At 40.0% G+C, this 17453-nt stretch overlaps 1 protein-coding gene across 1 annotated transcript in view; it reads right to left on the bottom strand.

The window, feature by feature from the left end:
* Positions 1-1194: 1194 nt before the first annotated feature.
* Positions 1195-17453, bottom strand: part of Wdr7 (WD repeat domain 7) — a 322806-nt gene continuing 306547 nt past the window's right edge. Inside the window, 2 exon segments of the mRNA XM_047526338.1 lie at positions 1195-3946; positions 9329-9433. Coding sequence (XP_047382294.1) covers positions 3743-3946; positions 9329-9433 — 309 coding nt within the window. The 3' untranslated portion in view covers positions 1195-3742.

Genomic DNA, 17453 nt, shown 5'->3' with positions numbered 1-17453 from the left:
CTCGAAACACACCGTTGTGAGCTCGTTCATCTAAATGACAATTACAAGCACAAACCCTTTTGTAGTCTTTTTTTAGTTTGTAAACAACAAAACGAACTGGAACATCTAATTTTTGAAATTCTTCTGGCTTTTATTTTTGACCTTTGGTATTTGTATGTATTGACGATCTCTAAACCATTGCACAAAAACACCTTGAAGTGTCAAGGTTTTAAAAATGAGTCTTCTTTTCTCTTTCTCCTGTGCAGCTTGGATTATCTTGGCCTTGTCAAAATACATTCTCTAGTTAGAGGGTGGAAATATTTCCCTCCTGGCTCCAAAGTATTGATTTTCTTCAACACTCAGCTCTGTCAGTCAGGCGAAGGGGTGAAAGGTGAAAGTTCACTCAGCACTGCTTGGCTTTACCTTCCTATTAATGTCATGCCCTTTCCACATTTGATCAGTTTATGTGATCACCAATCATATAGAACTGCTACTGCTCTTATTTTCCTATAAAGATAAATTTAAGTCATCAGGATGTGTTAAAACAATTCTAGGGCCATCACTGAGCATTTGACTGGGCCCAAGATGCTACAGTCAACTCTTTAATGTTTCTCTAATTCCTACAAAAGAATATACCTTACATGATGGTTGACTGAATTCCAATTGTTCTGTATTCTTATCTGAAAGCATTAAAAAAAAGTCCATTTTCTACTTATACGTCATGCTCTGTGAGCAATGAGGACCTATTTTGTGATTTTTGTTTTTTCTGAAAGCCAATTATATACTTTTTACCTTAGGGATTCAACTCATCTTCAAACTGAGAATTAAATGAAATAAACTTAAAGATTGTCAGCCAGGTCCCATGAGACAGCCAACCTATGCTGTCAGGTCTGACAAGATACAATTTGGTACAATTAACAATCTGGGAGTCACTTGGGTTGGAGATAAAGCAGCATGCATGCAATTTCCTTGCCCAAGCCACAGAGGGCACTGTTGAGTTTCTCTCTCTGGCTGCCTTCCCCTGGGGCAGTGTCGGGGAGGCTTCCTTCTCCACTGTTCTGTCTTCCTGAGAAACAAGTCTGTCTTTGCGGAAGCCAGCTCTCCAGTGAAATAAGTCATCAGAAATGCAACAGTGAGGAAAGCACGTGGATTTCAACTGAGAATGTTTAAGAAGGGTAAACATCGGAAAAAGCAACAATATCAGTAAAACAATCTTCAGTACAATTCAGTTTTATTTAACACACATTATGTACACAGGAACATTCAGCACATACAGAATCTAATAGGTGGAATCATCCAGAAATGTCTTGGAAGGCAGACATTTTAATTCACTTGCTGTACATAGTAAGTTCAGTCAGTACGACATTTTCATACAGATGTCACGTCATGTCATCTTTTGCTTGTAAATTACCAATGGAGCCACATATGTCTCTACATTTACAAGGACAGGTCCAAAAGCAGCGCTAACAAAATCAATAAAACACTAACAGTGTACACTGGGTGACAATACGAAGTTTACCTCGGAGCTGAGAAACAAGCTGGGATGAAGTTTGGGACTGTGGGTGTCAAATAGCGAAGGCGAGCATTATGTTAACAAGAATGTAAATATCAGTTCAGCAGTTAGAGATGTCATCTGATCGGCAACATAACCCCCACGGGGTTTCACAGTCCTCACGTTCTACTGGCTGATCACAGCCAGGGTCTGGGTGCGTGGGATGTGGAGAGGCTAGCTGTCCCCTGGACCAGGGGTTTTGGTCCCTGGGTTCTCCCAGTTTTGTCCTCAGTCTCCATGGTGGGTACCATCTGTGCAGGGTGGTGGCCTGCCTACTAGTCACACACCTTTTTTCTGATGCATAGAACGTTGTTAAAACAATTTTTCCCCCTAAGGTTTACGCTTATCTCATCATTCCAAATAGTTTTGTAGTGTAGAATAAATTAATTTGCATTTAAGTTCATAAAAAACATGTGCTGAGTACAGAGCAGACTCAGAAACCCACTGGAAAAACACAGTGTGCCTTTTAGTTTTCCCCACATTTCTCTACCACAAACACAACGGCACGTTCACCACACAAAGTCTACACTGTGTAGTTCATGGTTTCTTTCTTGGAAACTACAAATATAATCATTATGAATATGATGTACATGCATGTAGCATATATTCACTTTTGAAAGAACACCCCACATCTAAAACCAAGGAATAGTACATATTTGCCATCAATGGAGATCGCATTTCATATCAATATGAAAGGTATGTTCTAGTGGGTTTAATTTTTTACTATGTTCTTTAAAAATCTGTTTTAGTAAAATAACAGATATATTTGTCTCTGGACCTTGATCCTATGTTTCTGTAAATTACAGAAACAACCTATGCCTTTTAGATTAAGTGCTTCCATTATTATTCCGGTTCCTCTGTAAACTTTGCATATTTTCTCTGAATTTAATAAACTGTTTTGTATTTTTCCTTTAATAAACCATTTTGCCTAACTAACAAACCAATCAACAACCAGACAGCCAGTCAACCAACCAACCAACCAACCAACCAACCACTGCCCCAAACAATATATCAATAAAAGTTGTTAGGAGCAATTCATATAAAATATTAACTGATGGGCTTTTTCATTACAGTAAGTCAGACCAGCATAAAGCTTCCTTCAGAGTCTCAAGAACATAGTTGCTGCAATGTCTTTTCAAACCAACCCAGAAACCCCATTCCTAAACATTTGTGCCTTTGATATTAATTTTCAAGTATACTTGTCTAAAAGAAATCCCTCCTTAGTTTTCCATTCACTGATCAGTAGTTGGAATGCTGACTTGTAATTCTTGCATGATAACTGACATGTCATACACATGGCGGTTGTGATGTTTCTGGAAGGAAGAAGCAATCTCTTTCCTGAACAAAAAATATAGAGCAGGATGGAGTAGAGTCTTCATTTTAGGTTTATGCTATGATTCCAAACTTGCTTCATTATCACAAGAGTTCCTTCAAAAGATTAGTTACAGTGACTGGATATTATATTAGCTAGATTATAAATAGTGATGATTTTTTATTTTAAACTACTACATTCACCATTATTTCAGCAGGAAATAAGCACTATAGAAAGCTAGGTGTCTGGAAAATGTATTTCTACACCAGGAAAAAAATTTAAATATTTTTTCATTCATCTCAAATCAACTAGGTGTCACTGAAGAAGGTGGTGGCTAATTCCTAGGAAATTAATTGAGTAATTCCCTAGCAATTACCAGTGGAAAAAAACATGTAAACACAGAATCTTTTTGGTAAACAACAGTATATTTTAGGAAATCCAAAGGGAATAATTTCAATAATGAGGACTGCCACATCACCTCAACGCCAGCATCAGAATGGCCAGATTTAAGCAGAACTCGGGGCTGGCTTCGATGGCTGGGAAGGCTGATCGGGCTGGGAGTGCAATCACAGTGGTTATTGATTTTCAGGCTTCTGTTGCACTGAGCAACAAGAGCGTTCCCAGGAACTGCTGGCTTTCCCCTCCCATCTCTGGCAGGGAAAAACCACCTAGTGACAGAATGGCCACATCCTGTTGAGTGGTGTGTGCATGCCTCTGAATCAATAGGAGGCCCGTGCAGGAGTCTGCCCCCAAGAAGCATGCACAAGTGACACAGACCCGGCCACGCCCCTGGATGTCACTGGGGTGGGCTGGCACCAAGGAATGATCGCCATAAGGACAGAGCAACATCGGCCTAGAGAACTGAGAGAACCAAAATGCAGTTAGGGCAGCAGATAGCGCTAGACCATGAAGCGGTGCTCCTTCCCGTCGTGCGCCATGAGGATGACATTGCGGTTAGAAGTCCAGATGAGCCGGGCCAGTCTGAGGGCATTGTGGGAGCCGGGAGACGCCGGCTGCACGGGGGGCACCTGGTAGGTTTTAATGCAGCGCAGTTGAGGGGCCGAGTTCAGCATGCCGATGCTTCCCAATAGTGACGTATTCATCTGGAGGGACAGGGACAGAAGAGCACAAGTGTCAGTTAAAGAACCCTCTCCCTTTCCCTCCCAAAGAGACTGGTTCATCTCTTCTGGCCACTTTCTACTCCCTAATGGCTATTCACATTCATCTAAGAACTCATATTCTTAACCTCTAAGCTCTTCTTCTGGTGGATTTGAAACTGTTCTGATGCTGGTACTGTAAACATGTTAAGTCTAGAGAAATTTTACTTTGTGGGTAGAACTTGTTCAGCAGTAGAGTCCATCGATCTTCAGGAAGGAAGCTAAATTACAGGTGTTAATAAAATGCTTCAATAAGATAATATTTGGAAGTCGTGGATATTTTAAACTGAAGACCTTTGTATTCTTTGACAATACATGTTAGCTGCATCTCCTGAAGGATGAGTCAATAGAGACAGGTTTCAGGGTCTATAATTAGTTCAAAAAATGAAGACAATCGAAGTTGTAGATGAGTCACAGATTACTGAATTTGAACATGAAACCTAACCCCATCCCTTCGCCAACACCTTCATTCTTCACCTGTTTTTCGAAAACAGGCTCTGGAAAGTCTTTACTTACATAATTTGAAAGAAGAAACAATCAACTTCATCTCATTGTTTTGCTAATAGTGGAGAGTTTACCCTCCACAATTGATGGACATTTCCTTTTTATCAATTGGTGATTTCTGCAAAAAGCAGTTTTTCTAGATTTGGTTTAAACTATAGTTTTCTTCTTCCATTCACATTAATGAAAAATAACATGGAAATTATAAATCATGAACAACTACACATTCAGGTCAAAATTCTAACTCTTGAATGGCAGTTATCTAAGTGAACTGTTTTTGGAGCAACTGAGTCTGAAAGTTTCTTTAGATTCTAAATATTTCTTAAACTGTTTGCAAATGCATCATTTGTGCTATCATAAATCACATGGAAAGCATCCTGAAAATCAGGAAAGAAGCCTCGGAAATAACATTTTTTTCTTTGCACTAGTTTTCATTTCCGCCTCTTCTTGCTGGTAAAGACTCCATCTACATGGGAAGGATGCTAGGGATTTGGGGGAAGTGTGTAGATCATGGTCCAGCTTATACAAATGGTTGATAATGAAACCCTAGCGAATCCTAGGACATTTAAGATGTGTTATTGCTGATATCATGCTCTGCATTTGGATCAGAGCAAAATACAAGCCATTCCTTTTTCCAGCCTTTCTCAGCAGCAGGATGGTGTCAGAGGGCGTAAATCATGGCATCTCTAGCAGAGTGCGTGCAGGCTCCACTGACATTTTCACAATTTAAATCATCTTGAGTAATAACCCTTTTAAGATGACTAATGTTACTGATTTTCCTGCATTAATAATAGTGCCGAACACAACACAGAGGTGAAAAAAAATCACTAGTGTACGAGGTCACATTTTAAAACCAAATGTATGGTTATCGTTAACTCTTTCTGTGGAAGTTCAGTTCACATTCAGGAGGCACCTCACTGTCATCCTTCCAAAAGCCTCTTTCCTCATTTCCTTCTCTCCTGTTTCCAAAATCTCTCCCAAAAAAGTGAAAAATCAAAGCCTTATGTAAATAATAATAGTGAGCTTGATTTGATAGGTCTCATGGCTATAAAAAGTAATAGTATATAATTTAGTCCTCTTACAGAACAGATCCAAATGATCCAGAAAATTGCTGGTTAAAATTAACTGGCATCAACAGGCAAACTGTGCTTTCAAAAAAAATCTAATTTCTCAGTTGATAAGTAACTACAAAGTATTTTTCATTTATCATGGATTTTCTATGAAAATATGTATGAAGCTTGATTTCTGCTGGTGGTTCAAAATGCAAAGGTATGTAACATGCTCAGATGCTTCCCTACTTTAAATTCTTTCCTTGAAATCCAACCACATACAAGAAACAGGTTGAGGGTACATGGGGAGAGGAATTAAATATCATATGAGAGCTCTCTAGATGGAAAGATTTCAAGAAAACGCCATTATTATATCTTATAGCATGAGTCATTCCTACTTTGATAAATGTTGTCCCTAGTGTTAAACAGTCTTTCTGCCTCAGAACAGGGTTCTATAAGGTCCAGGACTGACCCACTGAAGGGATGAGGACATCATGCTCACGACAGACTCATGTTAAAAGGTAGTTTTGCAATCTGCTCTTTCATTCAATAAAATGTTGAGGTCAATCTTTGCATATTAATGACTCTAGATTTATTTCATTCTTTTAAAATGGCTGAACAGGATTATCCTACTGTATGATGGAGTAAATAAGAATAAATGAAGCCAATGTCAATCAAATTTTTTATAGCATTTCCAAAAGAGGATATTTATTTGCTGGATGGTGGTGGTAAATTGAGGTAAGAGAATTACAAATATATTTCATAGCCGGGTGCAGTGGCACACGTCTGTAATCACAGTGACTCTGGAAGCTGAGGCAGGAGGCTCAAGAGTTCAAAGGCAGCCTCAGCAACTTAGCGAGGCACTTAGAAGCTCAGCGAGACCCTGTCTCTAAATAAAAATAAAAAAGGGCTGAGGATGTGGCTCAGTGGTTAAGCACCCTGGGTTCAATCCCCTCTACCAAAAAAAAAAATTTCATCACCAATTTTCCCTTGCTTAAATATCAACAAATACACAGAAATGAAGGATTCAAATTGTAGGAAAATGATATGAGAGAATCAAAGGGTTTGAAAGACTGCTGAATTACATTATTCAATAGCTGAGTATGTAAAGTAACATGGCACTTTGGCCTTCCCCTCCCTTCAGAAACATGCTGTAGAAAACCAGTTCTGTGGAGATTATTTTCAGAACACAGAAACACAGACAGATACAATTCATCAAAACAGGAAATGTTTTAATGCTTTCCTTTATATAAAGTAATGCTGTACACAAACCTTTTACTAAGTCTCACTTGAGTAATTATCCAACCAATATTTCTCATTAACACTCACTTCTCAGCAAAGATTTTAATAGTTGATAGCTTTAGTCAGGCTCTGTATTAATAAGACTTCATTAAGTTTTCAAAATGTATTACAGTACACTTACTGGAATAATATAAAAGTATTCACATACATCATTAGAAATAAATAACATGTATCTAGATAAATCAGTCAAGCTCATCTGTGGAGAGCAGCAGTAGATCCAACACTGCTTTCTGCTTTCTGGGTTCGTCTTAATTCAAACAAAAAACCACTGCACTTCTGGGGGAGGTTTCATTATATTTTCTTGATAAAGCTGAAATCATCTGTTCCTGTACCTTCCATTTAATTTTTAAGACTGAACTGGGTATAATTTAAGCATCCGAGGAATGGGCTACATCTTAAATTCGGACATTGATTTTAGAGGCAAGAAGGATGTGTGTGTTGCTCTGGTTGCTCTGGCACTCTGCCATGTGCAGGTGACACCAGACAGAGCTTGTGGACTGACGAAATGCGCTGCACCTCCTGTGCACAGACCCACAGGTACAGGCACCTGGGCTTAACTGGACTTGATAAAGTCCAGGGACAACAGTGGGTACTACAGAGAGAGACTGGAGAGGCAGAGGGCTCTCAAACAGATAACTTGTGAATGATCTTGACCTCTAGGTTGAGAGAGGAGGCTAACCACAATCCCACCAACGTGCTGGACAGAGACTGTGATGGAAAGAGTTCTCAAGGAAAAGATGAACAAACACATTTAAATCAAATCTTAAAGATCTACAGAAGGGGAAGAAGAAAAATTACCACATGGAAATTTCAGGAAAATACTGTAATAAGTGTCAAATCTGGCTAATTTTGGAGGTAATCCTTTAAATCACAGATTATATTTCCTTAGCAGAAAAAAAATTGGACTGAAAGGGAAAGGTTTAGTCTGTTTATTTCAAAGAAGAAAGCCCAGACAGAACAGAAGCTCCTGGAAGCAGGGCCTGTGACTTGCTGACCTCTGTATCTTAGAGGGCAGGCCAGCACCCTGCACTTGGACGCCCAGGCAAGGCTGAATGAATACCAGCTCTCCTACAAGACTCCAAGGGAACAGGAAATAAAGGAAAACATTGGCACAGAGACCACTGTGCACACGAGTAGATAAGAACATCAGTAAAAGAACGACTGTTCCAAGAGTCCAGTTTCTGGCACAGGTTCAGTTTATGACACCAAGAGGACTCACAGTGGCATTTTAGCAAAATGCCAGTCCTGAGGTTACCCACTGGGGAGAATGCTGCCTGGGTGAGATCTCTGACGAAAGGAGTTTAATATGAGCTAATTAAGATGCTGGAGATATATTCTGGAAGAAAGGATAATGAGAAAATAAACTGGAAAACTAAATTAGATAAAAAGTAGAAGTCTGTGACAGATTTGGAAGTTGTCACGCTTTAATAGCATGTTGTTAATTAAGCAATTTATTGTATCCGTTTTACATTTTATTAGCTATTGATTTTTTAAAACCAGCATCAAATTGTGCTGAAGCCTTCCTTGTTTAAACTTTTATTTTATTTTTTAGCTTTCAAAGCAGTACACAGAATCTTATAAAATATAACTTGCATTACACTGGCAAAATCTTAACTCTTTGGGGGGCCTTCGTGGTATTTAATTTTTTTTAAACTATCAGCACTAAAAGAGAAAGATCATTAAAAAGCAGATGGATGAGACTTAAGCACAGAGGATGAAACACATTCTAGTGTAAAAATTAGTGTTCACTTAAATTAGTGAATACTAATCACAAAATCAGTATTCACTCAAATCAGAACTAAATATGGGCATTCTCATGAACTGCCAGAGATATACAGGTTTTTAATAATTTTTTGAAGAGTGAGGGAATGAAGAGCATTAAATGTGAGGAATTTATTATCCAAACAAAAGTGAGAACATATAAAGGGGGCATAAAGTGAATACTCAGAAAACCCCTTTTTGTCTTGTGTCCTGTGCCCCATCAGAGTCACAGACCCAACGACCTGGTTAGAACACTTTTGTGTGAGTTCCAAGCCTCAGACAGCTCCTTTCAGGCTGGGCCTGCCCTGTGACATGCCATGTCCTTGCTTCCTGGCGACTGCGCCTGAGCTCTCCCACCCCGCCCCTTCCTCAGCATCCTGCGCAACTCAGCATGGATGCGGCTTCCTCTGGAAAGCCTTCCCCCACCTCATGCTCAGACTCTCCCCCGCACTGCGAGTGCCTGCTTATTCCCGGGTCTCCATGCTGAAAGCTCTGTGACAGCAGATGCCCCTCTTTCCAGATTGCTAACTGTGTCCTCAGTGCCCTGTGCACAAGTGTCTGACATGTAATCAGCAATCAATAAACAGTTGCCATTTGCTGGAGGAAGGGAGGAGGGACAGGGAGCAGGGCTCACAGGTGGGCTCCTTAGGAAGGTGTTCCCACCAAGGCACATCGTGCAGCTTATGCTTCAAGACCCCATAACATATACTCTTACCTGCCAGAAAGAAATGTGACTGTCAGTGTTGGAGTAGGTGGCAAGATATCGCCCATCAGGAGCAAAGGCCACTGCAGTGATTGGTCCCTTGTGTCCATGGATTGTCTAAAATAAAGTTCATAGATCATTAATGGAATACATTCCACAGAACACATGCAAGATACATTCCAAGGACACATGCAAATGCAATCAATTTTGAACAAGCGATGTTTCAGATATTAGATGCTATGATGTTCTTTGTTTATAAAATTGAGTTAAAAAAATAGGAAGTGACCGACATTCTCTGGTTATATATCCAAGGACTTCAATCTTGTTCTGAGGAGTAGACATGACTTCTAGTTGGGAGGGACAGTAAGAGCCCAAAGAAAAAGCACATACTAATAAGCAAACCAATGTTTTAATTAATTTGTGTCCATTAGAAGGAAGAATTTTGTAATTAATTAGAAAGGGAAACTGATCACCAAAATTAACCAGGAAACTTGCTTCTCTGAAATGAAAAAACAATCAAAGCTGCATCATGATATCCCTGTGCTGGAAGGAGAGACTATAATTTCAACTCCTTAGTAATCACACATTTTTCATGTTTTATGCTTGATTTTCCACCAATAATACCATGTTTAAATGCATATAGCTGCAATTAGTAAATACAGATACACGCATGTGTTGGAGATTTGGGCGTACATATAAATCAAGCACTATTAAAAACAAGTTAACATGGATAGTTTTGAACCTTTGCCAATAGCTATCATTGATTTAACCATGAATAATAAAAAGGAGATTGTATTTTAGACTAGGTCTTTGCTAAAAGGTTTTTACTAATAAAAAATAATACACTCAAGTCTGATATTAATAATTACAGAAAACGTTGTACACCAAGAAAATTGGCACAATATTGAATTAAATTCCCTACATTCAACTGTTAAAAACCATACCTCTACTACATTAACCAATACCCAGTCTGGCTTTCAAGCTGTCGGCTGCTTTCCCTCCCTTTGTCTAGAAAGGAAAGGGAAATGTGTGCTCTTAAACTAGACAGGATCACAGGGTTTGTATCCATCTGTAATTTCTGATGAAGAATTGTGAAACCCGAGTATTACTGGAAGCATCAGATTTGCTATGAGTCAGTCCACATATACTGTAAATTTCAGTAAGAATTATTCATAATTCATATCTGAAGATTGAAATGAGAAATTGAGGAGAGAGGCAAGGGTGCATTCCTTAATGCCCTTTGCAACCTGTTCTTTCCTGTCACTTGATTTTCAAGACACTGTGGAATCTGAAATAACATGTTTTTCAACACTCAGAGAAAAAAATGTCATGCTTGTACTCCAGACTTGGGCTTGGGCAGGCAGAGGGCACTGATGTGAGTCACACTCTCTGGGTTTGAATCTGGGTTCCATTACACAACTATTAACTGAGGAACTTAGGACCACACTTGCTAAAGGTACCTAGCTTCAGAGTACCCAGTCTACGATGTGGGGAGAATGGCAATGATAATGATTATATCCACCTCAAAGAGCTTTGTGAAAATTAAAAAAGATAATATATAAATAGCATTCTGCACAATGCATTGTGCATAATAAGCATTCGATAAATACTATTGACATTTTTGTTTCTCCTGCTTGCTTAGAAATGGACAAATGGGAAAAAAAATCACATAACTAAATTACTTGAGTATACTGTTTAAAGATCCTTTCACCCCCCCCCATAGTGCCTGAATCATTTATCCCCAAATCAGCATCATCCAGCATAAAAGGTTGCTTAGAAACAGATTTCAGACCATGACATTTTATTAAACATGTATGGTACCTATCCATGGTGCTGACCCACAGATAAGCTAAAATTAAGTAACGGTATGCCTACTGAATCAGAAAACCAGCGTCACTTCAAGTACCCTAGAATGAAAGTTATTCTGGGTGGAGTGGGAGGAGGACCCCAACCAATTAAATGGGAAAAACTGGCCATTCCCACTTACTGGCCCGGTGTAATGAGCTCATTTTTGTTTTTTAAAATCAATAGTCAGTTCTGCAAAGTATCTGAAATTCTACTGGGCCAATCTGAATCTAGTTTTTGATTAAGAGAGTTGATTGGGAAGGCCTTGAGCTGAAACTAGACTGTAGATGTGTTTGGTTTGGCCTGCATAAATGTTTCTTAAAAAAATTTAAGCCCACATTTCTAATTCATCAGAACTCACACAAAAGCCATATTTTTAGCCTCTTCTGAAAAACTGGATGATTAGGCAAAACTAGGCCTCTGTTCACCTGCTGCAGCATCAGCCAGGGCTAAGTGGAGATGGTCACTCAGTCTAAGCATTTGCTCTTCACTCCGAGCCCAGCAAGACGTAAGAGAAGTCCTGTGCAACAGACTGCCTGGCTCACAGGTCTCTAGTCTGGTCCCTCATGGCACTGAATATGACCCTTTTATGACTATTTGATTCAAAATAGTTTCTTGCATGTTCTGGAATCCTAGCATCCATCTAAAATTGTGAGCAGATGAAAAGTTCTATTAAGACAAACTGGCCACTTTGGAAATCCATCAAATTTCAACTCTGAAAGTTGCCTGATCTTCCTGGAGAATTGATCTCTAAAATTTCTAATATTTAAAGCAGAATACAAGATCTGCCTCTTTCAGATTAGCAACCAGTTGCACTTCATTTAAGAATGCCAGAGAGAGTTGACTATAAACCAGCAAGCCCAAATGTCATAACCAAATGAGCGCGTCACTATGACTTTCCTGTGAGGCTCTCCAAGGTAGCCCTGTGGTAAAGCAGAAAACCTGACATGCTGCGACCCACCTGCTCCTTCATGTCTTCTTCACTATTTCACACTCTGTCTTCACCTTCTACAAGGACTGGTGTTTAGAACACACATAAGGATCCTCCTACATCAGTTGAAGGCACTGCTTGTTTGTTACCTAGTGTCTCTAACAGATGAGACAGTGAAATGGATTTATCCTGCAATTTTCTACCAGGAAAGTTTTTCTCTTTTCAGATAAATTTTGTTGCTTTCTTTTATCATGCAACAGCAATTACATAATCTAACGTGCGTTTTGCTTTGCTTCTGTACCGGAAATTCAGAACTAAATTTATGTTCACTCCACTCCGAGTAATAAATACTTTCTACTAATTTTGCTAATCATCACTGTTTTCATCTGCTGTTGTTGAGTTCAGATACATACTGAGTTTGATTTTGTAAATTTCTGTAAAGTCTGTTTTGGACAAAGGGAGATGATCAGATGCATGTGTGTGCCTGTGACACACACACACACACACACACACACACACAATGATACTGCTGGATGCCCCACAGGGCTGTCTTTTGAATCCAGAGAGCACTAACTATAGTTGATAGACAGGTCTCTTGTCTCTTAAGAAGCAAGTACCACTCGTGGCAGAGTGGGGAAGCTTGCTATGTTAATGGCTTGGTACATCTGGTGAGTTCATTACCATCTCAGTCTGAGAGGTGCTTCAGTCCTCAATGTAATGGAAATGCTGCCATTGTCTTTGTTCAGACTCTGAACTTCTAAGATTTGTGCAGGCACCACCCAAACTGACTTTAACCTTCACTCTGGCATTAGACGCACAACTGTGTAGGGATCACAACAAACTTTAAAGTGCTCTGTGATGAGGCAGACCCAGTGGTTTGGGTCTCAAATGCTAAACCCTAAAGGCCATTTTCAAAATGACAGGTTTCAAAATAAAAAGAGGTTTGATCAACCTTTTGTATGCAAATGGTATCATGTCTTGCTGTATTTTTAGTCAAAGGAATTTCTGTCATAAAAAGACAGAGACAGAACATAAAGAAATTAATCTAATTCAGGAAGTGCTATGAACAATGAGAGAAATCAAGCAATTATTCCTAGCAGGAGACAGAGAGCTGAACAGTTAAACACCCTAACCCCTTGTCTAATGAAAGGAAAGGGTCTGAGAGGCAAGATTAATAATGAGCAATATTTATACTGACATACCAGTTTTTAACAGGTACTTTCCAGTGTGCTCTGCAAAGAAATATAATTAACCTATTGTACAGTGTGAAGAAAACAGACCAGAATTTCTAAAATGGTTTGGTCAGTGTCAACAGAAGCCATAACTATCTAGAATATTCTCTTTGAAATTCCTCAGCATACCATCTATCTCTTCTTGGAGTTCCTTCCTGATACTCATCTTCCAAACAACAAGTTTGAAACTGAAAACCAAAATGTATGACTCTATTAGATTCATTTTAAAAGGTGGATTAAAGAGAATATTTAATATATATTTGCAGGTCTTATTATTTTTTTAAGGGGAGGAGAAAAAACCCTAACGAACCAAAAATTTTGTTACTTCAAACATAAATTGAAGAAAAGGTTTCCAAAAGTAGGTAAAATTTTGCTATCATAATATCATCACAAGGGAAAGATTTATTAAGCACTGACCCATGTATTTTGTATAATATTAAAATAAACTGAAAAAAAAAAAAAAAAGAAAGAAAGAACATGGAGTGAGTCTTGCCAGTCCCAAGGTCTGTAGGGGTCGAGAGGGAAGTGGCAATTTTGATCAAGGGCCTTCTCTGGGAGCAGCATGGCTGACTTTAGATTAAATTAGGCAGGTGCAATTTGAGGCGCACTTGAAAGGTCTGCTGAGCTGAAAACATGTCCCCAGTTGGCTGCACATGTCCTCTGAAATCTCTAAAAACACAACTATGCCTTCAGCAGAGGCATTTTCCCTAGAATGTGCTCTACAGAGAGCAAATAGGACGAACATGCTTTCATCAGGGGCAAGCAAGGCAGATGCCCTGAGTTTAGGGTGAGCCAGAATGAAGTGTCCATTTGTGTACTGGAGAGGGCCAGATGCTTAGCAAAGTGAGTGGCCAGGGAACAAGGAAGGAGCCCTGAAAAGGAGAGGCAATTCCTAGGACCTACAGTTGCCAGCATTTTCCTAGTGCTGGTCCCACTTAAATGACAACCAAAAGCCACGAGAGGCTTAGGGCTTGCTTACCTCCACCCTCAGCCCTGACTACATAATTTGCGATTTCCTACGTATTCTCAGCAGCCCAAGTCAGCCAGCCAATCCTGATTTGCATGCCTTCCTGACATCCCAATCCAGGCCACAGATTTCATGGCTGGCTGGCAGGGAGGTAACTGCTCATGGCAGAGAGAAGACAAAGACATCGCTCTGTCTGACAGCTTTGTTTGTTAGGCAAGGGAAAGGCTTATCAAAAGAGAGCCATTTCAAGAGAGTTCAAAAGTTAAGAATTAATTACATTCAAGAAAAAAAAGTACCTCTTTCTTTTCTCCCAAGCAACCAATTTGTGAAAATATTATTGGATATTTAAGGTTCATCTGTTCAAGGAAACAAATTATAGGTTCAGCAAATAATTTACGCAGATAATAACACCGTTAAAAAATAGATAATCTCATCTATGGCCGATTAAAGGGCTCAAGTGAAATTTAATTATCGCCATGCACTAAGCCTTTGCAAGCCTGCCTGTGTGCAGGCTCCCAGGACCACACGATGCTGCCAAGAGCCTGGAAAGGTCACCCATCCTTCCTGCGTATGGCTGTGGCTGCCTTTAAGCAGGTCAGACAGATGAAAATCTATTCTGTTTTCAAATAACTCTAGAGAAGTTTCCAAAACCTCCCCTAAGGACCCTTCTGAGTGTTTAACAATGTGTGCTGTCAGGAAATTTTCCCGATATCAAATCAAAATCCCCAATGCTGAGCTTGGGCTTGCTTTCTCTTGTTCTATATCCTCAGTAGCGATGAGAACTAAGTGCTGCTCAGCACTTTCGGTGCACCAGTCTCTGACAGACTTGAGGGCTGTTTCAGCAACATGCCCCCTTTCCACTTCTTTATTTTTAGGATTAAAAAGATATTCTGGTGAGCATAACCTTTCCAGTCTCATTTTCCAACTTTTAAATAATTTTGGTTGCTTTTCCTTAAACTTTCGAATCACGTCCTCTTGAGCTGGATGGTATCCTAGGTCACCTTATTCAACTCCATCTAAAAATGTGAAATTTCAAACCAGACAGTACTGAAGAGGAACTGGATGTTATTGTATTGTGTTTCTCCTAAGGCCATGCAGGCAGTCCAGCCCCATGCTTACTTTATCAGAAAATGGCAATCATGGCTGATGGTTATCATTAGAAGATAATTTACTACAAATCCTTGAAAAGGAAAAGGAAAAGTTGGTGGAGCTGTTGGCATGCAGATGGTTGACATTCAAAATGTTCCCAGTTAATTTTAGGGGACTGAGATATGGACAGCTGAGCCCTCAGGGACAGAGGCTCAGAGTAGACATGGACAATTACAGAATGTCAACCCCTGCTACACGTCCTTTCCTACTGCCCTCCCCAAAGGCCATTCACGCTAACCTTGTGTTTTGGCTGCTTATTTTCATTAAACACATACATCCGTTTGCTTATCGCTCCTCAGTCCTCTCCTGTTCCTGTTTATTTCTCTCACTTACCAATTATCAACACTTACATCATATCACCTGGGTGCTCCTATCTCATTGTTGTTGTTGATACAATGCATCACATAACTAATGCTTTAAAACAAAAACATGGGTTTAGCAAGGGTCAACTACCAAAGAGTTTTTGCCATCCTTATGATAAGTTTTAAAACTGAGTAGTGAAGGGTATTTATATGGGCTAGGCATTATAGGGAATCTAAAACTATAATAAGGAATCAAACTTCTGTAGCACATATTAAGTGCAAGGCACTATTCTAAGCAATTTTTCATAAACTTCTTAATCCTTATCTATCCATAGAAAAGACTATTTCTTCCAATTTATAGATGAGGCATCTAGGCACAGGGAGGTATAATAATAAGTTTTGATTAGAATCCAGCAGTCTGGGCTCCAGTCTGTTGTCTAACAGAATATCAGGTAAAGGCAAAAGAATTAACTACCAGTCTTCCACTTCAGTTTTGGATAAGTGGTGTCCCTCAAGAGCTCACGTGTGAGACAATGCAAGAATGTTCAGAGGTAAGGTGATTAGATAATGAGAGTTATAACCTAGTCAGTGGATTAGGGTTAACCACTAATATAGATTAACTGGGTGGTAAGTATAGGGTGTGCCTTGAGGAGGTAGGTCACTGGGGATGTGCCTCTGGGATTTATATGTCCCTGATGAACAGAGCACTCTGTCTGCTTCCTGGTGACCAAGTCCTGAGCTGCTTCTGAGCTGCTTTCCTCCACCGTGCCTTATCTGGGGCCCAGAGCAATGAAGTTGGCTATCTATTGACTCAGACTGTGAGCCCCAAATAAACTTTTCCTTTTCCATGTTGTTCTTGTCAGGTCTTTTGGTAATAGCAATGAAAAACCTGACTAAAACACTGGATTTTCATGTAGCTGGCATTATATACATTACACATTAACATTCCTAAGTGATTTTTTGTATGTGTAAATGAAGAATTTGAGGGATGTCTACCGGTGCTCAGAGATTCAGTGTAGCCTCAGCCCAGGCAGCTGGACTATTGAGCAAGAGCCTGTGGTGGAAGAGTCTGTTCCTATGTCTTGGACAGTCACAGTCAGCCAGCCCCACCCTGCAAGCCCTACGCAACCAGCCTCACAAACCCCTAGACTGGCAACCCCAGGTGGCACAAAGGGGTTTCCATACCCAGGAGAATGCCCCCGGTGCATCCCAATCTCCCTTCACACGCTGGAGCTGTCCTGTCCACTGTGTCCTCTTTGCCCTGCCATCCTGAGGGGCCTGGCCCAGAGGAAGCCCAGTCTCCCAAGGAAGCTCAGGCACCTAGCAGTGCTACACTCATGTGGAAGAGGCAGGAACCCCTGGCCCATGTAACAATGACAGATGAGGGAAAAATCTTCCTTGATCCAGCTCCAGGGCTTTAAACCGTGAAAACAGAGGTGCCCTGACATTCTCCTTTAGCCAGGAAGGAGGATAATGTCATGATGCTTCTTAGACACCTAGCCCAGTGGGGGTTGTGGCTCCATCTCCCTCACTGGCAGCCTCCTTTGCTGGTCCTCAGTGCCTGAAGGTTTTCATTTTCCCATTAGCTTGTCTGTGTCCCAAAAAAACCTATCTATAGGCACCATAAATATACATGTTAAAGAAAGGGTTAAGTGTAAAATTAGGAGCCTGCTCTTTTCACTGGGAACACAAAATATAGAAACTCAAAGTA

Source organism: Sciurus carolinensis, chromosome 15 (genome assembly GCF_902686445.1).
Source record: "Sciurus carolinensis chromosome 15, mSciCar1.2, whole genome shotgun sequence".
Lineage (NCBI taxonomy): Eukaryota > Metazoa > Chordata > Mammalia > Rodentia > Sciuridae > Sciurus > Sciurus carolinensis.
The sequence above is the reverse complement of the archived record's forward strand: the minus strand, read 5'-3'. Positions and strand labels throughout refer to the sequence as shown.